General features: G+C 36.7%; 1 protein-coding gene across 1 annotated transcript in view; it reads left to right on the forward strand.

Moving 5' to 3' along the window:
- The first annotated feature begins 1,766 nt into the window (after positions 1-1,766).
- The window catches only part of EGY1 (Peptidase M50 family protein), a 192,880-nt gene continuing 169,272 nt past the window's right edge, over positions 1,767-25,374 (forward strand). The window contains exon 1 of the mRNA XM_089822253.1: positions 1,767-2,216. Within this exon, the coding sequence (XP_089678379.1) occupies positions 1,860-2,216 (357 nt within the window). The 5' untranslated portion in view covers positions 1,767-1,859. The remainder of the gene's footprint in view (positions 2,217-25,374) is intronic.

Consider the following 25,374-nt stretch of genomic DNA (forward strand, 5'->3'; position numbering starts at 1 on the left):
ATCCTAATTTATTAGGAAATTGGACAAAAGACAAAATGCATGAGCATTGTTCATGGGCTCGTAATAGGGGACTAACATCAAATAGAATAAGAACATAAAAACATATTTTTTTTATCCCATGCCATCCCTTGTGCAAGCATGTTAGCCTGTTGGGATGTAGAAATAGGCTAGTGTTAGAATGTGCAGATCATGGTTCAAGGGAGAGAAGCACAACATGTATGCACATTAACATAATCATAGTTCATCTTCGATGTCATTTCCATCTACATTCCTCTCTTGGATAATATTCTCCCTAAAAATGTTAAAGGGTAAGATACTTTTCTACATTTACCTTGCATTAATCCAAGTGCTAGTTAGTCTAATATTAATGCCATAATCTTGAACCAAACAAATCAACGCGAGAAAAATGTTTAATCATTTAAATATATTCAAATCAACTGACTAGAAATGAGGTGGGACAATTTCCTTGACATAAAAAAATGAACTTAAAAATGCAAAAGTTGGCTAGACATTTAATAATATTAATAATTATTATAGAGGAAGATGATATTACACAGTAATTAAATCTAACAAACATGTTACACTTATTCATGATCATTGTAATTATCATTAGTCATAGTCTTTGTTACATTATAATTACTACACTTTCTTTCACATTTGTAATTTCTTTATGATTCCTATCACTATTTTTATTTTAGACAACCCCATCATATATCAAATCAGCCTAACATCTATAGTATCCACCAAATATGCATAAGAGCTTATTAGTTGAAATGATTGAATTCCATATACATATGCTCAACATATACTTTTTAATCTTAAAAAATAAATATTTAAAATTGAAAGGATGTAAATAAAATTAAAAAAAGATAGAAATAAAAAATAAATGTAAGAAATTTACAATAATTTAATTATTATAGAACTCAACCTTTGATTTATAAGATAAATTTCAACAACAAATAACAAAAACAATGTGCAAATTTTGAATTTTAGACAATTTTAAAAAAATATTTTTACAAATACACAAAATTTTGCAAGTCTTCACTTTAAAATCTAGAGTGAGAAATACCACTTGACCTATTGATTGCCCCTATCTATTAAACTCAGTTAAGAGGTTATTGAATCTCTCCTGTGGGAGAGGAGATGGCCTAGAAAAAGTTCACTGCTAAATTAAATAATAAAAGATAAATAAAGAATTCATCATCAAATTGAATAGTGCAAAATCATTCTTTCAAAATACAAAGAAATTTTCATTTAGAAGCAATATTGAGATGGAGGACCTATAGAAAAAACTTTGCTTCTTCACACCTCTAAATATCACCTAAATACAATGAATACTAAATGGTCCATTTATTCTCTTAAAAATTAATTCTTGTGAACCAATGCTTTTAACATATTTAAAAATTACACATTAAATTTAATAACAATATTACAATCTCATCATAAAAAAATTCATTATCAAATTCTTAAAAAGGAGAAAGAATAATTGACTCTTGCTTTAAGAAAATACCTAAATTGCCTATATTTAGTTTATGAACGTTGAAAATACAATATTCTATTGGAAAAATACCTAGATTGCCTATATTTAGTTTATGAACGTTGAAAATATAATATTCTATTCTATCTTTATTAGACCTCGTGTTCTTGATGGTCATCTCTGTAATGACAAGAATATTCTAATCGAATATCGTTCACTTATGCACGACTAGGATATGTCCACGTTGGATTGGACGGTTTATCTGTAATAGCCTGTTATCTGGCCACTCACATTTGATTTGCAAATATCACAACGACAATGGCAAATGCTCAGAAAATGCTTCATTTCAATTCATCGCTAAACTAAACCAACAACAACAACAATGATATCACTGCTAATAGCCACTGCACCACCTTCTCCCGAAACCCTAGCTCTCAGCTCTGCCTTGCAAGGGAAGGTGCCCTACAGTTTAAGGGAGCGATTCAAAACTGTATCAATTCACGCCACAGCTGCTCCCAATGGCAAGAGAATCTATAAGAATTTGCGTATGAGATATGGCTCTGTTTATTTCAGAGGAGTTTTCAGAGATAGACAAAGTATAAACAGGCTTAGGTGCTACAGTAGTGATGGCGAAGAGCATGACGATAAAGGACCTGGCAAGAGCTCTGCTTCCACAACTACGGAAGAACGACCGGAAGAGCATGAACCGAAACAGCGTGATTTGGAGCCGCGTCGGACGGTATGATTTTTATGATAAACAAATTTTAGGCGAAGTGTTAACTGCTTTTTGGTCTGGCGTGAAACTTCGGACAATTTTGGCTATAGTTAGGACGAATCTAAACTACTCTTGATATGAATAGAGTAGGATTATTAGCATATTAGGAGCCATTGATTTTTGTTATTTGTTCTGTCAAAAGTGGAGCTACCCTGGACAAATTCGTTCTCAACAGAAGAGGTCTCAAGCAAGTTTGAGAACGTCCGTAGAAGTATTTCGGCTAGACCTAGGGTAAATTATAATAAATTTTGGGCACTTCTGGAAGTTTTGAGCAATTTTTATCTCGAGATAGAATAAATGACCAGGCTCCATTTATATGGTATTTGATTGGAAATAGCATTGCATTGCTTGTTCCTATGGAAACGTTGATAGTTTCAGTCAAATATGCTAGAAGGTTGAATTAAATCTCGAGGCTCCAATAGGCAGTGGTCTGTAGGAAATTAAGATCAATGTTGTTTTGAGTAAGGTCTTTATCCGACTTTTATCGTAAGAGGTGGTTTATTATTGAGTAGAGAGGTCTCTATGAAGCATTTATCATAAGAAAAGGTAAAATAATGGGCAGAATTGGGGTAAATCCGAATTATCATATTTCACAATGAGTTAACTACTTACGAAATATGGATGAATGTTCTTCAAATTCAGGGAAACTCTATATTGTAATAATGAGCCGAGTTTAGATTATTGGAAATTTGGATTAATGTTTGTCTAGATTCGGTGTAAATATAACCACTAATAGGCTAGCAGAGAACACGCTAATTTTGGATTCTTTAGTTACTGGCTCCATTTGCATCAGATTTGGTCAAATTGTGTTTGTATTGAATTGGAAACATCAACTGAGTAGAACGTTGAAATTTAAGTAACTCTGTGAAATCAGCTTGCTATCTAGGAAACTTAGATCACACCTTTCGATAAGGGTAAATTTAAGTTTTTCTGTTAAGAACGAATCAAATTTGCGTTTTAGCCATCATTTATGCAGACCTTTATTAAAAGATAAACTATTATTTATATTGGAAACAATTACAAAATTCAATAAAACATAATGAATGACGCTAGCCATGTTTGTAAACAACATGTGAGCAGTTGAAAATAAGGTGAAATATGTTTGAGTTATTTCTTTGGAAACAAGAAAGTTCTTGCATTGAGTGTATATTCCAAGGACTAAAACATGAACTGTATAGGTCGCCAGACTCTAACCTGCACACTATAATTTACGCTTAAAAAGGGCAATTTGATACAGTGGACCTAAAAGAATGTAAAAACATGGCATTTTTTTCAAGAGCAGTTTTTTGCTACTGTGGAATATTGGATACATCAATGGAAGTAGCATCCTGTTTAGGAGATTTGGATGCTTTGGCTAGAGTTGGTCAATTATATGTCCAGAAGGCAGAATGTATAATATATATTCTTAGATTGGCAGTACGAGTTATTTGTCCCCAAAATGTAGGAGGTGGTCATTAGTTGAAAATCTAGTATCCATAGAAATGCACGCCTTAATTTAGGTTAATGTCAGCAAAGCATAGAACTAGGGTAATCTAAGTTTTTTTCTGTTAAGGATAAACTACATTCACCTCTACAATTTGAAGACCTAAACAGATGCATCATTCTATTTGTAAAATTCAAATCGCTGTGGGCTATAAGTAGGGCTAATTTAAATTAAAATAACTGTTATTTCATGTATAACTAGGGCTTTTCATCAAGGTTTGAAGACCATGTTATATATGTCAGGGACCATGGAATGAGGGACACCGATGTCAGGAATGGGAGGAGCTACTAAAGAAAAACCTATGTTTCAAATGTAAGGAACCATGGAGTCATGCTCATCAATGTAAGAGGGGATGAATGAACAAGATAGGAGAAACTTGTGGTGATGAAATTCCTATAAAACGGACAAAGATCGATGAACAAGAGCTTGCAATTTGACAAATTTAAGGGCATCATTATGAAATAGTATATAAGATCAATGCTCTATTAAGTAAGAGAAAGCCATTTGCTTGAGGACAAGCAAATTTGGGAAGGGTGGACTGTCATAGGCCCAAATTCTTAATTCAAATTTAATATTTAAAACGTGTATATTATATAGACTACGGATAAATTAATATAGATATTGATCAATCTATTGAACACTAATCCATAATATGGTATAGTCTCATTAATTAATAATATTAAAGGATAATATTAATTAATATAAGTAGCATCGATAATAAATAATATCATTAAATTGATAGTAAATGAGAAGCTATAGAAACATTCATTAATAATAATAGTAGACATTTTAATTTTGTAATATCTAATTGAATGAACTTGAAAGTTGCGACCCATCTTAAATATACTCCCTGCTCGCACATAGTTAATGCCAAACATATGGGGACAGATCATATACAAAAAGAAGAAATGGAGCAAATAAGGTGGGCTAGATCAAGACAAGTACAAGGTTCTCAAAAGGATCAAACCTGAACAAGGAAGCCACGTAGATCACATATACCTCGCCACAACTCCACGCAACTCCACGCAAGGTGATAGGACCGAGGACAAAGAACATCGCGGTATATTTGGTGAAGTCCAAAGTAGGCGATCAGTAAAGGAGGACAGTGACCTCATAGAGTGCACTGCATAGCAAGTTAGGTGCCCACGTCACCTATAGGTGAGTAGGTATGTATGTCAACGCATGGTTGGGAGAAATATAGGAAGGTTTAGTTTATAGAAAGTAGTAGGCACTAGGGTCACTATCCCCTTTCGAAAGGAATAGTATTGATATTAATTTAGTCTATATAATTTAAATATAGAACTCGTAGGACCACAATTAGGATTCATAATAGAGATAAATAGATATAATAATAAATGTAGATATTCTAAATGTATGAATAACATTGATTAACATTTAATGTAATATGAATCTATTCAAGGGAAATTAGTGGATTTGTTAAGCAAATGAGAGGATCTTCAAGAATGATGGTTAACTAAGCAAGGGTTGTTCTAGGAGAACACAAGGGGTCCTCCTAGAGGATTATAAAGCCTGACTTGAATAGTAGCTCAAGCAGAGGGTAGAATAATTGAGGGTGGTCGTTCTCCAAGAACACAGGGGATCCTCCCAGAGGGTTAGAAAGCCTAGTTTGAAGTAATTTATTGAGACTTTTGTAGATGCAAGGGAATTTATAAATATTAAACCTTATAATTTTAATAGTTTCGCTGACAAATTTTGTAGGTTAATTTCATTCAGAAACGACTGCAGAAGTGGGGACATTACAATGCTGTAATACCCCCTTAAGTATGGAATTTAATCACAATCAATATTCCTAATTGTAGTTGAATATATTCCTATAAAAAATATACATAACAACTAACTAATTATTATATATATAACTATTACTAAATAAATAAGTCAATTAATATAGATCCAATGACTAAATATTATTGTCACCTTATCATTATAAACAAAGGGGAATATAAGAATCAATAATCATATATTAAATTAATGAACTCAACAATTTGATAAGTGTAGTAACTCACCTTATTAAAGTGTCAGTCCACCTGTCAAGAGGAGCATCGATTGTGCCGAACAAGGATGCTCCCTATAAAATAACCGTAAAAGCGATGGCTGAAAGGGGAAAAAAGGAAATTAGGAAAATTATATTGGAAAAGAAAAATAAGAGGAGAGATGACGTGGAACAAGTTCTTCCCACAAAAAGATAGAAGAAAACAAGGAAGACATAAAGTAAAAGTTGCAAATACAAGAAGAAAAGGAGGAATGGACATTAAGGGAGACATTTGATACACTTCGTCCACTGGCAAGTTAGGTGGAATTCACAAGCATTTAGGGCCATTCAATATTTAATTCACATTCATCCTTAAACTTAAAATGTAAAAGAGGGAGCTAACGTGGAGTTTCATAGGGGTAAACAAAAGAAAACTAAATTCCTTTCAAAACCATCGATTAAAGAGGAGCCTTAAAATCGAAAATTATAGGGGCTGAATAATAAGAGATATATTCAAAATAATATGTTTTATTTATTATAAAGTCTATCCTTATAATTCTTATTAGGTAAAGATCTTTTTTTTTTGATAGGTAACATTTTTTTGTATTAATTATGAAGACGATCCTTACAATAGCGTGTCATAGTGTTAAGTGGACACTATAAAAGTCCTCATAAAAGCCCCCATTAACAAAAACGTTATTGCATACTAAAGACAAAAGGCATTAATACCGACAACTTAATCCATCCCATTACATTAAGTAAACACACATATTGGGGAAGCAACCAGTCATCCAAAAAACACTGCCCACTCAATTCTTGAACCATGTTGCGACCTCCGCCTTGGTGAAATTTTGGATGCAGAGGTCATTGTCCATTGATCACCGCTTCCTACCAGATTCTTTCGTTCTTGCCTCCCCTGCTAGAGAAACATCGACCCACATTCTTGCTCGCGTGGACTCCCCAGTAGCATCATGTCTTTCCTTGTACAACTGATATCGCAATAGTTTTCCAGGTGGTCGCACGCTTTTCCTTGGTGTTGTCTACATAAAACCCTTCTTCCGATCATCCAATACCCATATCTTTTCTTGTAGAAAATTAACCACCTTCCTCCATCCTTCGGCCGCTTTTAGTGTGTGTTCCTCTTGGGGAGTTGCAGACGACCACACAACCAAAGGTTGCATCGAGGAATCTCCACCTCCAATCAGCCTCCACGGTTCTTGCCCCATTTCCAACGCTACACCCAGCTCGGCTCTATCAATGACCTCGTCTACTTCGAGCAGCCATTTCGGGTCAAGCCACACAATAACCCTACGTAATTCCTTTTTTATCTCTTTGACTAATAGTGCCAGGGCCATGAAGAGGGACACGATGTCCAAATTGGACCTTCTCCTCCAGCAGTAGTCTAAATATTCCAGGCCAAACATCTCCATGATGCCGTCTTTCCTATTTGGTAGGACCGTATGACATCATCATACCCACACAACCATTTTTACGATCCTCCCAATCTCCTGTCTTGCTTCACGCATAGTCACAGTACAGCTAAATCGTATGACCCTTCCTTCTCACCGTACAGGCCATTCCTCTCCACCATACGACCACTTCCATTCGCTGTATGCTCATGAATTCTTGGTCTTCAATGAGAAATAAATTCTTCAGACGCTACACTATGATCTTCCCTTCGTATGCCTGGGTTTGATTGTCTGACTCCAATGCAAAGTTGGCCTCCATCGCTGAAAACTCTGCTAAATTTCTTGCAAAAAAGGAGACCCCTCCCTGCTTTATGTAGTGTTCCAAATAACCCCAAGAATGAGCTGTAGAAACCAGAATGGTCGTACGAATGGGTAGAGAGGAAGGCCGTATGGACTAAAAGGGTAGGGTAAATACAAGGCCACACAATGGGTATTACTGGCCGTATGCTGGAATCTGGATGGCCATACGATGTGCTAGGGAAGTGTGAGGAGGTATGGTGAATGGAAGTGGCCATACGGTGGAGAGGAATGGCCTGTACGGTGAGAAGGGAAGGGTTGTATGGTTTAGCCATACGGTGACTATGCGTGAAGCAAGACAGGAGATTGGGAGGGCCGTATAGAATGGCCATATGGGTATGATGATGCCGTACGGTACTACCAAACACGAAAGATGGTTGTACGCTATGTTCACTATGGCCGTACAAACCAAGAGGAAGCCATACGAGAATGTTTGGATGTCACACGGTACAACAATGAATGCAAACGCGTTCTTACAAAACACAAGTAATAATTTGAATATGGATAATTCCTTCAATATATGTTGAAAGATGGTGCTCCGATTTACTAGATCCGAGCGCAATATTACAGGCGATAGAATAGGGCGAGGGTCGATTCCCATCGAAATCGAGATGACCAAATAGGAAAGATCTTTCACTTCTGAAATGGCGAACAACAAAGAATCCCAACAGGAATTCACAGTACAGAAAAATAATAATCCAAATTGCATACCTAAAGACAACCTACACGCTGTGCTTAAATACCTGTCGGGGACAACTTTCCGAGGGTGTACAAAGATAGCCGACAACGACACAGCTACGGACACAAAATAAAAATGGGTCTGAGATACATTAAATCAATCGGCCCATTACAATAGTTTGATAAAATGATTCATTTTAAAATGGGAACATTATAGTCCTCTCGTCCCAAATTTTGCTTGACCTCAAGCAAATGCAATGCCAGGTGCTAGAGAATGTGCTCGCCCTCCCACGTTGCATCGTCCAATGGCAAGTGTTTCCAACGCACCAGATATTCCTTCACCGTGCGGTTTTGTAGAGTCTTCTCACGTACTTCGATGATCTCGGCTGGTTCCAATATGAGCTTTCCTTCTTCATTGAGTGGTGGAAGATCTATGGCAACTGTGATGCTCTGCCCTACGGCCTTCTTCAGGCATAAGACATGGAAGACATTATGAATATGGCTTCCCTTCGGAAGTTCCAGCTCATACGTGACTTCACCAACGTGACAAACTACATGATAGGGGCCATAAAATCATGGCCTCAATTTTTCTTTTCCCTTTTCCTTCAATGAGGATTGTTGATATGGTTGGAGCCAAAGATAGACCAAATCCCCTACTTCGAAACTTCTCTCTATTCTATGTCTGTTGGCGTACATGTTTTGTTGGTTTTGTGCCTACTGTAGGTTTTCCTTTAAGCATCTCAGTATGTCCTGTCCCTCTTGAAGCCAGTCCTTCGCCCTTGGTGCACGACTATCACCTAGAACTGTGTCGATGAAGGAAAGAGGTTCCTACCCATACAGAGCTTTGAATGGTGCCATTTCGATGGACATGTGGTACGTGGTATTGTAGCAATATTCCCCTAGATGTATCCATTTGACCCATGCTCATTGTTGTGCTAAAAAGCAGTTCTGAAGGTAACCTTCAAGCCATTTGTTCACAATCTCTGTTTGTTTGTCTGTTTGCAGGTGGTAACTAGTACTTGGTGACAATTCTGTCCCTGCCATCCGAAACAGTTCAGTCTAGAAGATATTGATGAATTCCTCATCCCAATCATTGACAATGTTTCGGGGTAACTCGTGCAGACGAAAGACTTCTCTAAAAAACAGATCGACAACTTGTACGGCCTGAAGATATGAGGGGATGGTGAAGAAATGTGCGTACTTTGTCAATCTGTCGACCACCATGAAAATACAATCCTTTCCATTCACCTTGGGAAGCCTCATTATGAAATCCATCGACATGCTTTTCCACTTATGTTTTGGAATTGGCAGAGGTTGTAGTAACCCGATAAGTAGACTATGTTCGGATTTGTTCTGTTGGCAGACCATACACTCTCACATATTGCAACACGTCCCCTTTTAGTACTTTCCGTGAAAACCTCTCCTGGAGACTTTTGTAAGTTTTGAGGAAACCTAGGTGTCCTGCCAAGGGTGAGTCGTGTACTTCAAGATTTTCTACTTCAATTTGGATTTCGACACTAAAAATATCTGATTCTTATAGTAGATGATGTCATCCACCACTCTGTACGTATCATCTTGGGTGTTGCCATCCATTAACTTACAGACAAATATGTTTTTAGAATATTCCACCAACAGATGTGCCTTCCAGTCAGCTGAAATCTGGTTTAGTGAGCAAATGGCGGGTTTCTTGGACAAGGCATCTACAATCACATTGTTCTTCCCTTTCACATATTCAATGTCAAAATCAAAAGCCTGAACCTTGCTTACCCATTTTTGTTGCCTCTCGTTCAAGTCTCGTTGCTCTAGAAAGTATCTCAAACTGTTGTGATCCGTATGGACGACAAACTTGGCACTTACCAGATACTGCTAGAACTTGGTTAGTGCATGTACAATGGCCAACATCTCTTTGTCGTAGATGGAATATAGGCATTTTGTCTGCGTAAACTTCCTGCTCTCATAAGCTATGGGGTGTCTATCTTGCATTAGTACCGCGCCAATGCCTTCTCCGGACGCGTTGCACTCCAAAATGAACAGTTGAGTGAAATCAGGTAATGCAAGTATGGGACAAGTGCTCATTGCCTTTTTCAGCTTATCAAAAGTGAGTTGTGCCCTTTCATTCCACTGGAAGGACCCCTTCCTTGTCAGATTTGTTAAGGGTGTGCTGAGTTGAGAGAATCCATTAACAAACCTCCGGTAATAATTGCACAGTTTGAAAAATCCTCGCAAATCCGTGAGTGATTTTGGGGGAGGCCAATCAAGGATAGCCTGAATCTTCTCCTGATGAACTTGAACTCCGTATTTACTCACAACATGCCCCAGGTACGATATTTTTGTCATACCGAATTCACACTTGGATTGCTTGGCGAACAAAGACTGCTCCTCCATGATTCTTAGGACTTTACCCAGATGCTTCAAATGCTCCTCCCATGTCCTGCTATAAATAAGATCATCAAAAAATACCAATAAGTACTTATGCAATTGTTTGTTGAAAATGCGATTTATGCATGATTGGAATGTAGTAGGTGCATTTGTCAATCCGAATGGCATGACCAGAAACTCATAATGTTTGTAGTGGCAACGAAAGGTCGTCTTTTCTATGTCTTCCTCCCTCATGCGGATCTTATGGTATCCGGAATAGAGATCTATTTTCGAAAAATAGACTGTGCCATGCAATTCATCCAACAACTCATCTATCCTTGGAATGGGATAGCTATTCTTTATTGTTTTTTGTTCGACACATGGTAGTCCACACACATGCACATCGTCCCGTCCTTCTTTTTGACCAATACCACAGATGACGCGAAAAGGCTAGAACTGGGACGGATCCATCCATTCTCTAGCAGTTCCTGAATCGTCTTTTCAATCTCATCTTTGAACTTCTTGGGATGACGGTATGGTGTAGTTATGACTGGTTTGGCTCCTGCTTCCAACTCGATTGTATGTTCAAACCCTCGATGCGGTGGTATGCCGGTAGGAATGTCTATAAAAACTTTATCGTGGTTGCTCAAAATCTTCTAGAGATTGTCATCCTGGAGGTGTTCGTTGCCCCTTTATAGGTTCTGTTGAAACAAAACAATGTGCGGCCTAAGCAACGTTATCACGCTGAAAAATTGGCTCCATCTGACACGCAGAAACTTCCTTCGGACGTTCATTTGCCATTTCACGGAGAATAACCTTCTTTCCATCGACAATGAAAGTGAAATCCGTCTATTTGAAACTCTGAGTGTTTTCATCAAGTGTCTCCATCCACTGTATGCCTAGAATAACCTCTATGTCATCAAGGTCCACTATGAAGAAATCCTTGGTCACCGTGTGATTCGCCATTGTGATACTTAGCTGAGGAACAAGGTGTGTGTAGGGCAGAAGAGTCCCTCCGGCAACCTTGACTTAAAATCCTATGTGTGTCTCAGTAGGTAGACCTCTTCGCTTCACCAGAGATGAATTTATGAAATTTAGAGTGGCTCCGCTATCCAGCATCATCGTAACCCTTTGTCCTTGAAGGGTACCCCATACATGGAAACTGTGCACCTTGGGCTACTAGCTAGGGCAATAGTTCCTTCGTGCTGTACCAAAGCTGCAATTCTTTTCGTATGGGTCAAATTAACCATGTCGGTGTCGTCATGATGTTGGTTTTCTTCGGCGAGCGTTTCCTCTTGTTCATCCTCATCATCGGACATAACCTCAATGTAGTGTATTTTTCCTTTTCTGAAGCATCTGTGGCTAGGCTCCCATGGTCCCTTGCAGTTGAAACATAATTTCTTTCTTTGGAGTTCTTGTCTGGTAGCTTCGTCTAATGATAGCTTCCTGGGTGGAGGTTTATTATCTTTGTCTCTCGGAAACGCTGGCGGTTTGTGGTGTGAATAACTTTGAGAGGATGACATCGATGATGATGCCGTACTCCATGCCTTCTTAATAGCCTCCGACAGGGTGGCAGGATTGAACCCTTTTACCCGACCTTTTAGTGGTTTTGTTAGTTCGTCCATGAAGAGTACTATCCGTCTTCTTTCCGAAATGTTTGTGACCAAAACAGAGAGTTTCTAAAATTTCTCAATGTACTGGTCGACCAATCTAGTTTGCCTCAGCAGTGCCAAATCTTTGAAATTGAGCTCTAGATCTTTACCATCAAATCGATCTATCAATCTCTCAGTGAATTCTGTGTAAGTATTTATTTGATCATGCCCCAGTGTGATGGTGCCATGATGCCACTATTCATGCGTTACTCCCTCCAAGTGTAGGGCCACAAATTTGATTGCTTCTTCTGGCATAGGATTCAGTTGGAAGTAACTATCAGCCTTCATTACCCACGCTTGCGTAGATATGGATCCAGATCTGTCAAATGGAGACATATTTACTTTACTCAACTTTCTTTTGAGATCATCGTTAAAAGTATCCTCGGTTTTTGCCTCTCGAATATCTCATTCTCAGATCTGTGTAATCTTTGTAGGATATATCCTTCTCAAAATTCGCATTCTTCCAATCTTCTCTCAGTTGTTCTTGCATCTTTTCAAAGGTTGGTTGTTTCGCTCTGTGTGGTGCCTGAAAAGAGGGTAGAGAAGGTCGAGAGCGTGTTGGATGAGGGTTTGTTTTACCCGATACTGAGTTCGTGCTATGACCATTTTGTTCCCTAGATATTTTATTGTTTGCCAACTTCTTGAGAGTCTCTTCCATGAGTTGCTCAGTATCGGTGATCTGTGCTTGATTCTTTGCAAGTTCTCTTAGTAGTGCCATGAGTTTGACAGTTGTTGGTTCTGGTTTAGTAGCCATTCTATCAACGAAATGCGTCCTTCTCTTCTGGCTATAAACTCTCATTCATTGCCCACAGGCTGGCAGGATCGATGCTTTGATACCATTGTAGTGTTCCAAATAACCCCAAACTGAACGAGCTACAGAAACAAGAATGGTTGTATGGATGGGTAGACTGGAAGACTGTATGGGCTAAAAGGGGAGGGTAAATACAAGGCCGTACGATGGGTATTACTAGTCACACATTGGAATCTGGATGGTCGTATGGTGTGCTAGGGAAGTTTGAGGAGGTATGGCAAATGGAAATGACTGTACGGTGGAGAGGGATGGCCCGTACGATGAGAAGGAAAGGGCCGTACGGTTTAGCCGTATAGTGACTATGCGTAAAGCAAGACAGGAGATTGGGAGGGCTGTACAAAATGGCCGTATGGGTATGATGATGCTGTACAATACTACCAAACAGGAAAGATGGCCATATGCTATGTTCACTATGGCTGTACAAACCAAGAGGAAGCCGCACGGGAATGTCTGGATGTCACACGGTACAACAATGAATGCAAACACGTTCTTACAAAACACAAGTAATAATTTGAATACGAATAATTCCTTCAATATATGCCAAAAGATGGTGCTCCGAATTGCTAGATCCGAGCACAGTATTACAGGCGACAGAATAGGGTGAGGGTTGATTCCCACCAAAATTGAAATGACCAAATGGGGAAGATCTTTCACTTCCGAAATGGCGAACAATAGAGAATCCCAACAGGAATTCGCAATATAGGAAAAAATTCAAATTGCATACCTAAAGACAACCTACACGTCGTGCTTAAATACCTGTTAGGGACAGCTTTCCGAGGGTGTACAAAGATAGCCGACGACGACACAACTAAAATATAAAATAGCTTAAATATAGCTTAAATATAAAATGGGTTTGAGATACATTAAATCAATCGGTTTGTTACAATAGTTTGATAAAATGATTCATTTTATAATGGGAACATTACACTTTAAAACTCTCCCACGAAAGATTTGGAAGCCCACACTTCGAGATCTTAATGAGTGCAGATCCTTTGTCACGCATAGAGGATTACTTGCTCATGAGTGTCCTTGGTAACAGGGGGATAATCATTGGAAAATGCTCCATCAAAAAGGAGGCAGATGGACATAATGCCACTTAAAACACACCATCCTTAATCAAATTTTATAAGCCTAAAATCTTCAAAAATATCATTCTGGTTCCCAAAAGGGACATTTCCTCCCAAGTTGGCCAACTTATTTGCCACCTTATTTGCCTTCTTGTAGACATGGGATATCCCAAAGTCCTCAAACTCCTTCAACAAACACTTTATCTAGCTAATGTACTTATCAAGATGCCAAGACTCCAATTTACCTTTCTTGATCCCATTTATTATAATCTTTGAATTTCCTTCTAGATGCACTCGCTTGATACCTAGTTTGACTCCTAACACTAGAGCCTCTTTTGCTGCTTCACATTCTGCCACATTGTTGGTCCCATCCCTTAATCTTTTAGCAACAAAAGCTCAAGAGTTACCTTCATGATCCCTTGCTATATAATTACATCCAGATACGCCTGGGTTTCTTGGGGCAGCCCCATCAAAATTTATTTTTATCCATCCTTCCTCTGGTGGTTACCAAACACACCTTTCCTTCCTTTGTCGAGGATTAACCCTTGAGGGCTCATTAATGGGCCGATTAGGTAAAGATCTTTATTATATGGTTTTCACTAAACACTATTAATTAGAATACATACCTATATATGTATGTAATATGTATGTATAGTCATGTACATATATATACATACGTACATACACACACACATATACGTATATGAAACTGTCCAAAAGATGTTAAGTTTGATATTATAAATTTTGGAAACAAATTATCTTAAGTTTGATATTTAAAGATATTATAAGAGTTGTTTTAGATGCCATGAGATATTCATATAATTTCTTATGGGGAAAGTAAGTATATAATTCCTATAGTGCAAGTGTAGGGATTGTGCTCGTCCCTAAAGTAAGTATATAATTCCTATATTGCCAGTGTAGGGATTGCACTCATCCCTATATGAATGGCTATGTGCTAGTGCAGGGTTTGGAGTGGGCTCCACATGAATGGCTAAGATAGGATAAGTGGAATCTCATAGTGCTAGTGTGAGAGGTTAATGCAATCCTCATATGAATGGCTATCATGCTAGTGCGTGAGACTAGGACAACCCCGTATGAATGGCTAGATGAGTAATAAGTGGGATCTCATAGTGCCAGTGTAGGAGATTGGATCCTCGCGTGAATGGCTATTGTGCCAATGCGAGAGATTAGCACAACCCTGTATGAATGGCTAGATGAGAAATGAATAATAGCCAGAATATTATGATGATGTCAACATATGCATATGTGATTGGCCTTGGATAGAGGATGCCCCATCCAAGAAGAACCTTAAGGGGTGCACTGCAGGGAAGATGGTGGAATAACTAAGGGTTGGGAAACCCGATCTATAAATGTCCTTAAGATTGGGATTATGATAGAGGGTAGAATAGTATAGTTAGATTTGTATCATTTAGATTCTGACATTTATTTTGTGTATTATTGTTCCAAGATAACTCAAATAAGCAGGGACATTACAGTCTTGTAAACTATCAAAACAATTAGTCTATGACAAAATGAAATTGTGGTTAACATTGTCTGCATCAACCTACCTGGGGACACTTCTCTGGAGCACATCAGATGCAGACACAAACAAGATGTTTCAAAAATGGTTGACATACTCATCAAGTACACACATAATTAGTGAGTTCTCATTGGAAAATAAACACTGCTGAGTGACTTGAATGGTAACTTGCTGCTTTCAGAAAATGAATTATACTGTCCAACTTGCTGCAATCATTTTTAGAGTTCAAGAGTCATACTTGTTGGGATATAAGTTGGACATGTAATCAGGGGTTCGACACTGATTGAACATTGTTTTTATATATTTAGTTTATTTAAACTCATGCACCCTTAGCACTTCATGATGATGATAATATGCAAATTGTTATAATTTGTAACTTGCATGGTCACATAATTTATGATCATAATTTTCAATGACAATCAAAAGGAATTCATAATGGCTATCAACTGGCTATTGTATTTGCATGATAATGAGATGCGGTGCTTTATTTTTATTTAAAATTATACAAATCACTTCCTCAATGTTTTACGTTCACATTCAATCCTTTTTGTAACAGTATTTTGCATTTTAAAACTTATTTTAACAATAAACTGAACTATTTTTTTTTAAGTAACGAGTTGAAGTTTTTTTGCTGCCGAGTACGAGTATATGAAAAATGTTCTTAATATACAATAGATTTTTGGCCATAGGCCATCGATCTAGTCTTAAGCCTGTGGCTTCTTACCAAAAGAAAGTAGACACTGTCATTCATATCAAAAGAACTACTCATGCTAACAAAAAGTAAACTTGAGACCAACTGCTTAATTGTGGGGGTGACTGGACTTCCTGCTGGACCATGTATGGCACTGATTGCTTCTAGTTTGACATTCTTCTTTCACTTCTCAACAATCCTTTACTTTGACAAGGACGACTCCAGCTCATTCCGTCCTATTTCTACCCAAGTATTTATGTGGGATTTCTAGTATCCAACCTCATCTTGTATGGATTACCAGGTTTGTCTCTAAAAGTAGTTCCTTCTAGCTTGGTCACCAACACAAGCATGGGAAGTTGTGGCTTTTTATGGATTACAAACCTATTTGGCACAACACAGTTTTCTGATGCATTCATGATGGTATCAGTTAATATATACCAACTTAAAAGTTTCTGATTTGAAATCATAACTGATCTATCACGACCCAGGATCTTTGCAGATGTGAATAGTATTGACTTGACAATGGTAGCTCCAAATGTATATCATTTGATAAATCAAACAGAATCACATACTGCAAGAGAAGGCCATACTATACAGCTACAGATTATAACATATAATCCTTGCTTAGTGATTTTTAACATTGGCAGGTTGTACATAAGATAATATTAACTTATTAAGTATTATAAATATATATACATAAAGATATTTGATCATATTGCATGTTCTACTTTATATATTAGAAGTAGCAGTCATTTAACTATTAATCTTACACATAAGCTCTCAAAAGAAGTATCATTCACAGTGTTAAGTAAGACTGCAAGGAAATTAGTCTCTTGCAATTGAGTTTGCAAGGTAATTGTCCCTATTTCCTAAGTTAGCTGAAAATGGGAGATTACATTTATAGCTACTCTGTAGGATTTAGAAACAGAGTTCAATGACTCTCCGTGAGTTGTGTAAGTAGTCCGAGTCACCGAGCTGAGTATCTTGCCGAGTTTTTATGACTCGGCCCGAGTCGTGGAAAATGCTATATAATTTCATATATATATATATATATATATATATATATATATATATATATAATTATAAAAGTATCTAATCTTTCTAGGGTTTTTTTCATTTTGCTGAGTCATTGCTGAGTTGTAACTGAGTCACTAGTCGAGTCAGCTTTGCCGAGTCTGAATTTGGGAACTCTATTTAGAATCACCCATTTTGATTGCTTCCTTCACAATTTTTGGCTCATCAATATCTGTCATGAAAACAAAAATACTTCACAACTTAAATTAGGAGTATAGTTTTCTGGTTATTGTCTCTGCCAAATGAATTTCCTCAGGAGCTTAAGTGGTAATGTGAGTTTTGTAACCACTCCAATGTACAGAATAAAATACTAACTATATTATTCTCTTTTGAACAAGGAAACCCTAAATGCCAAACAATACAACAATTGTGTGATCAATTGAAGCAACCTTAAGGTTTACAATTTGAGCTTGCAACTTTATGTTGGACACAACTGCGTTTAATGATGTGATTTTTTGGTAATCATGAGGGAACTTATGCTGTTCTTCATGGACTTTATCAATTTCTTTTCCCCAAATGGCTAGAACTTGGATTACTGATTTGAATTCAAATAAAGATAAAAAGGATGAATGGTTTAGAGAAATCTAAGCTATTCCTAAGGACATTTATTTCAATGGATGATGTTTAGATGATTGAATTCTTTTAACTAGCTTTGCTTCACCAAGTGAAACAACTACACAAAGATGATTCAATCTTGAAGGGGGCATTGAAGGATTTTTAATTCATCCAAATACCCAATATTAGTTTAATTTAAATGAACATCCACAATCAAACTTATTAGTTAATCAAGTCTAGACTAATTTTACACCGCAACTTGCAATCAACAAGCGACAAAATGTATCGACATGGAATTCATTATTCTTTTTTACACTTCTCCATTTCAATCAATGAACTTTAACTAAACTTAGGGAAGTAGAAACCATATAAAATGTAGAAGCAACACATAAGAATCTGCCATATCTTCAATGAAAATTGTATATTAACTTCAACACTTTCTTAGCAACAATTTTCATCTCCTACTTTAACTATTGATCCCTTACAAGCGAGGAGTACTATGATAATAGATAGTTTGTATTATTATCATAGTATTACGATAATAGTTTCTATTTTTATCATTTGTTATTTAATGGTTATCTATTGTAATCTCCTATAAATATTATAATATTTCTAATATTTAGTTTCCTATATCTAGAATAGAATGTTTCTTTTCTTAACGGTTGTTTCCTAAGGGAACATCATTCATTCTTTTGTGTATATTGATCTCTTGATCATTGTTAGTATCAAACAAATATTTTCCAATTACTTCGTAATATGGTATCAGATCCAATTCTTTGAATTTTATCGAAAAATATGATAATTTCTTGTTCGAGATTATCAAAGCAATATTTTTTGAAATTATTTTTTGTGATATCTGCTTTGTCTAAGGCATTTTCTTGTCTGCAACTTACAACCATTTTTCTACAATTGCCATTTGCAATTTTCTGGTAAATTCACACCCATTTTTCATGCATTTTTTCAGCCTGTTCATGGTCATTTTTTTTTGCAAAAACAATGACCATTTTTACTTGTTTTATGGTTATTTGTGCTCTATTTAGTGATGTCTAGGGTTTTTCAAACCCTCAACCTCAGATCCATGCCTAGAAACTGTATTTTTTCTGCACATTTCCGCCATAATTTTGGGATTTTTTTCAGCGAGGGCTGTTTTTGGTCAAAACCCTAATTTTCTGTATCAAGTAAAATTTTATTTAGAGATTCTTGGTGGGTTTATTGAGATCCCAATTGGGTTGTCGTCCATTTTTTGGGTGCCTCGATTTTTGTGCCTCAATTTTATGAGCCGACGGATTCAGAATCAGGCAGCATATTCTTTTGGGGTTTTTCAAGCTCTCTTCTGGGCACCTCTTCATTTTTTCTAAGTCTTTCGTTTTTTTTGTCAAAGTATGTGCCTTCATAGATTTTCATGCTTTTTCACTGAAAAATGTGATATGGCATCTTTGACTAATATTTTGCTCGAGGGAAATCAAAAGTTCAATAGTTGCAATTATGGCATGTGGAAACAGTGGATGCTAACCATCTTCGAATATTGTGACAACGATAAGGTGGTTCTGGATACTACAACTTGACCTACTCAAGTTGGTCTTGATCAGGTCGCATGGGATCAGAATAATCGGTAGGCGGTGATGCTTCTCAAATTATTCGTAGCTAATGATCAGCTTCTTTAGATTCCATTCGACAAAACAATTGCCGAGATATGGGAGCATCTCAAGAAGGACATGGGACTTTAGACAAAAGCAAAACCTTCTTTCTCAAGAACACGTTTTCTATTATCATGGATGAGTAGAAATCGCTCAAGGAACACCTGAATAGGATTCAAGAATTTCGTGATCAGTTGTTTGCAATTGGACGTAAGATGGAGGAAGAGGACATTGTGGTCATAACTTTGAGGAGTTTACCCAAGTCATATGAGCATTTTATCTAGCCTCTCAAAATCACTTCTAGTGTTGATATGAAGTTCACAAATCTTTGCACATGAATGCTTCAGCAAGATCGGTGGAAATAACAGTTTCGTAGCAGTTCCAACTCTACCTCCACAAAGAAAGCCTTTGCTGCTAAATCCTTTCAAGAGGATAAAGGCATGTCTCATTCACAATAGTCTTATCCGCTCTAGCATCAAAAGGCTCCAAGAATAAGAACATTCAATGTAACTATTGCCACATGTATGGTCACATGAAGGTTGAATGTCAAAAACACTTAGCTACCAATTTGGGTCCCAACCCAAAGCGAACAATGTAGAGCACACTGAGTAGACAAAAGCTGCCTTTTACGCCTTCATGGTTAAAAGACTTGCAAATCATGTGAAATCATTTGCTTGGTACATTGATTTAGTGCTTCTTATCATTTCCCATCGTAAAGACTGGTTTACTAGAGTACTAGCCTTATTTAGACTATTATTTTTGGTGGAGGGGAAGAGTACATTGTTGTCGGCAAAGGCAACATTCAGATTCAGTGTGTTGGTAGGAATCTCATTTTCCTTGGTGCATACTACGTTCCAAGGATGGAACTAAATCTATTCTCAATTAGTCAATTGCTGCAACACGCTCCATAGTTGGATGTCACCTTTAGTTCACATCTGTGTACCATTACATATAGGACGACTCAGTCTATTGTTGCAATGGGTCCTGAGAATCATAGTCTTTTTAGACTTACTAATTCTGGTAATTCTTGGAACTTAGCTATGGTTGCTTGGCGGTCTTCTGTCAGCACACATTGGCATCAACAATATGGGCACTTAAATGTGCATTATCTCTCTCAGCTTGGTCAAGAAGAGCTTGTCCTTAGATTGCCAAAGATTCAGACTCAACAACTTGAAGTTTGTGATGCATACCACACTGGAAAGCAATGTTACACACATTTCACTTGTGGTAATTCATGGTGAGCTTCTTAGGTATGTCATCTTGTTCATGCTAATATTTGTGGTCCTATGGCCACTCTTGTTCTTGGGTCTAGGTATTTTATGTTGTTTCTTGATGATTTTAGTAGAAAAATGTGGGTATATTTTTTAAAAAAGAAATCAAAAGGATTTACTTATTTTAGAAGTTTAACCCTTTAGTTGAAAAAGAGTGTGAGAAATCTATTATTGCTCTTAGGTCAATCAATTGCAGGGGAATTTTGTTCTAATGAATTCTCTAGCTTCTTGGATAATCATGGCATCAAGTGCCGGTTAACCACACACCACAACAAAATAATATAGTTGAACGCCAAAATAGAACAATCACTGAGATAGCTCAATCTATGCTCGAACATAGACATGTTCCAAAGAAGTTTTGGGCAGAAGCAATTAACATTGCAATTTATCTTCTGAACTGGTCACCCATAATAGTGGTCAAAGCTAAGACTCTGGAAGAGGCCTAGTTAGGTCACAAGCCCAAAATAAGTCACTTGAAGGTTTTTGGCTCTCTTGCTTTTGTTTGGATCTTTGATGCATCACACACCAAATTGGATGCCAACAATCAGAAACTCATGTTTGTTGGATACAACAGTTTTCACAAAGCCTACCGCTTGATCAACAATGAGATATCCCGTCTTCTGTACAGTTGTGATGTAGTCTTTGATGAGCAATAAGGACCATTCTTGCCTGTTTCTCTTGTTCTTGATCTAGTGGGCCAGATTTGAGAGTTTGGCTTCCATTAGGCCCACTTGATGGGAGGGCTCCAACAACTCTTGCAACTCTTGTTATACTAGTTATTCTTGTAAAAACACCTTCGACTTCTTGTGCAGGATCACCTAGATATGTAGATGCTTCACCTGAGTTTGATCCCGATTCTTTTGATGAAGAACTTGATCATAGAGCATCTCCTAATACTATTCTTGGTCATTCTCCTCTTTGACCTAAGTGGTGGGCTAAGACACTTGTTGATCTTCGAGATGATTAGCTCATTGATGGGAATTGCTCGAAAAAAGTGCAAACCTATAGAGTTCGTTAATGGCCAATATTTCTAGTGTGTTTGAACCCCAAACATATTTTAAGGCAAAAGGAATTTCAAAGTGGGAACAGGCCATGACATTTGAACACTAGAGCCTGTTGAAGAATAACACCTGGGTCCTTTTTGATCTTCTACTAGGGAATAAGCCTATTGGCTACAAATGGGTTTACAAAATCGAATACAAGTCTGATGGTACTTTGGATAAGTATAAAGTTCATTTAGTTGCAAAGGGCTTTGCTTAGCATCAGGGCATTGCTTATGATGAGACCTTTGCTCCAACTGAAAAAATGAGCACAATCAGATTAGTCCTAGCCATGGCGTCACAATTTGGCTAGAAGGTCTATCAAATGGATGTCAAGAGTGCTTTCCTAAATGGTGACCTACAAGAAGAGGTCTACATGACACACCCTCATAGTTTTAAGGTTGTTGGTAAAGAAACCCAGTTTCTTAGATTGGCGAAAGCTCTCTATGGTTTGAAGCAAGCCCCCAAGGCATGGTACATGAAAATTGATGAGTACTTACAGTGATCAAGGCTTCAAGAGTTCTTTAGACTCAAATTTGTACATAAGACTACTGATAATGACATCATCCTCTTTGTAATTTATGTGGATGATTTGATCATTGCTGGAAGTTCAACATATTTGATTCAGGGAATCAATCATAGTTTATGCTAGTCTTTTGATATGTATGACCTTGGGCTCATGCATTATTGCCTAGGTGTTGAAGTTTGGCAATAGTCTACTGCTCTGTTAGACAAGTTTCGTATCCAGGATTGGAAGCCTGCATCTACACCCATAGAGAAAGGTCTGAAGTTATCAACCAAGTTTGATTCTCCTCTAGTTGATGATACTACATACAGGCAACTAGTAGGCAGCCTCATCTACCTCTGTGCTACTAGACCTGATATCAGCTTCGCAGTCAGCTACATCTTACGGTTTATGACAGCTCCTAAGCCAGATCATTGGATGGCAGCAAAGTGTGTTTAGTTATGTGAAGGGTACTATTGATTATGGACTTATTTACCCTTGAAATTCTAATCCTAAACTCAGTGGGTTCTCAGATTCAAATTGGACTGGTTTTGTTGATGATAAAAAGTCAACTTTTGGATATGTGTCCAGTTTGGGTTCTAATGCCATCACATGGACCAATAAGAAGTTTGGGTTTGGGTTTGGGTTCTAAATACAGAGGGACAGTCAAGGCAGGATGTGAAGTTGTTTGGCTTCATCGAATGCTTGATATGCAGATGTCACAAGCAGGCCCAACAACTTTGTTTGTTGATAACCAAGGTGTTATCAAGTTAGCTCAAAATCTAATCTTCCATGAACGAACAAAGCATGTAGATGTTCGCTATCACTGCATATGACAACTAGTTGTAGATGAGACAATTGACTTGTAGTTGATTCCTACAATGGATCAGACTGTAGACATTGTTGGGACAGCATCCTATATGTTAACCCACATGTGGCAAAAGATTATTCAAAAGATTCAACAAAGTATTAAGCAACAAGACCGTTAGGGTGAAATTTTTTTGGTTTAAAGGCAAAACATTTTGTTTTAGCTAAGTGTGGTATTGTAGTGTAATGCTATAATGTTTGTATGTGCACTTTATGTGATCGGTATAGATGCAAAATTGATGCCAATACATAGCAACACAATTGTATGATCAGTTTTGAAGAAGGAACTACAAGGACATATTAGATATTGAAGATCTCAACACAGTATAAGTTTTTTGTATCTATCTCTATTGATAGCATTGTACAGTTGTATATGCATATTTGAGTAGTGGACTCTTTTTGCACTCTTTTGTATTGTAATACCAATCCTAACAGAGTTGAGGCTTCTAACAAGGCTTAGTCCTCTAACAAGGACATATATACTATAGGGATGTAATAGACTCCTAACAAGGTTGATATCTTTCACAAGATACTTTTGACTAGTGGATCAATTTGTGGGTACCATCCGCACTAGGGTTTTCCCTTGGTCAGGGTTTACCTAGTTAACAAATAATGGCTTTATGAGTTGCATTGTGTAATGCTGGTGGAGCATTGATTCATCCCCCCTCTCAGTATTCCCTATTTTTAACAATTGGTATTAAAGCTCAATTACTTAGATTACTTTTAATCTATATCCTATATATGATATTATTGTATTATGTCATAATATATTATTACTTAAATAATACAATAAAAAAGTTAAAAAATATTATTGTTAAATTATTCTTTATTTGTATTTGAATTGTTATTTATGGTATTTGAAGAATCAATTAATATATAACTAATGATATATGAATAAGATTGGTTATATTATAATATTTTTTTCATATTTCATATCATTATAAATAATTATATTGGATTACCATTTTAATATTATTTTATTTTCATACTTTTTTTTTTATAAAAGAGGGGTAAACGCTTTGACCTGGAACTATGAACCAGTGAGGCCACAAATGGAGGACCTCATCCCCATGAGATTTGAACCTTGATGGCAAAGATAACAACACAACAACTTAACCATCACAACATGCCACTATTGGCATTTTATTTTCATACTTTAATATTACTATTTTAATGTAATATTATATGATATGTTGCTTATATTATATTATTCTTATTTATTAATCTTATTTTGACCGGGATATGACAGTCCTACCCTCTCAAATTTTGCTTTTCCTCAAGCAACTGTTATTTATACATAACTTTTTTCATAAAGTCAACAAATGAAGTATATAATTGGAATTAGGATGATACAAGATATGCATGAAAACATGAAGCTTACACCAAGTTAACACATGAGTGCACAAAGACACAAAGTAGATACATGAATGTATGAAGACATGTTGCAAACATGATGTAGACACATAAATGCATGAAGACACAAAATAGACATGATGTAGACACACAATATACATGTTAAAAATTTATTAGATTCCTTTCCACATTTTGAATTAAGAAAAGTTGAAGTAAATGTTTCAAGAGATCTTTGTCATATAGATTTTTTAAAATTTCATCACTTTCCCCATTACTAAGGTTATTCTTAAGATTGTAGAATTACTATGAAGGTTGCGTGAAATAGACTACAAGTGGTGTCCCTCAAGGCCTAACCCTAGTATTGGGATTAATCCATCATGTGCCCGAAATTACTCTGCCTCTCCTTTCCACATACTCCCTACCCTAAGATACTTTAATAAAGATAGAAGATGAGATCTCATTTCGATACAAACATAAAATTTCTTATATTTGTTTGTCGTATATATAATTATAATAAATATTTTTATTTTTTGCTATTTACATGTATACACTATGTAAAATGAGTTTCCTTTATTAAATTTATTTACAAAGGTATTAATTTCTATTCGTTAGATACGAATACTAATTTTTAAATTGGAAATAACTTTGCATATATTAATAGCATTGATTTTTATTCCTTTATCCCATATCATGCTTTTGTTTTCTTATCAACTTTTTCTTTCTCTTATCATGGTATTTATTTCCTCCTTATTTCATAAGACTACTCACTTCATGATTTTCCTAT

The sequence above is a fragment of the Cupressus sempervirens genome, chromosome 3 (assembly GCF_028749045.1).
Source record: "Cupressus sempervirens isolate cs-2001-9-10 chromosome 3, ASM2874904v1, whole genome shotgun sequence".
Lineage (NCBI taxonomy): Eukaryota > Viridiplantae > Streptophyta > Pinopsida > Cupressales > Cupressaceae > Cupressus > Cupressus sempervirens.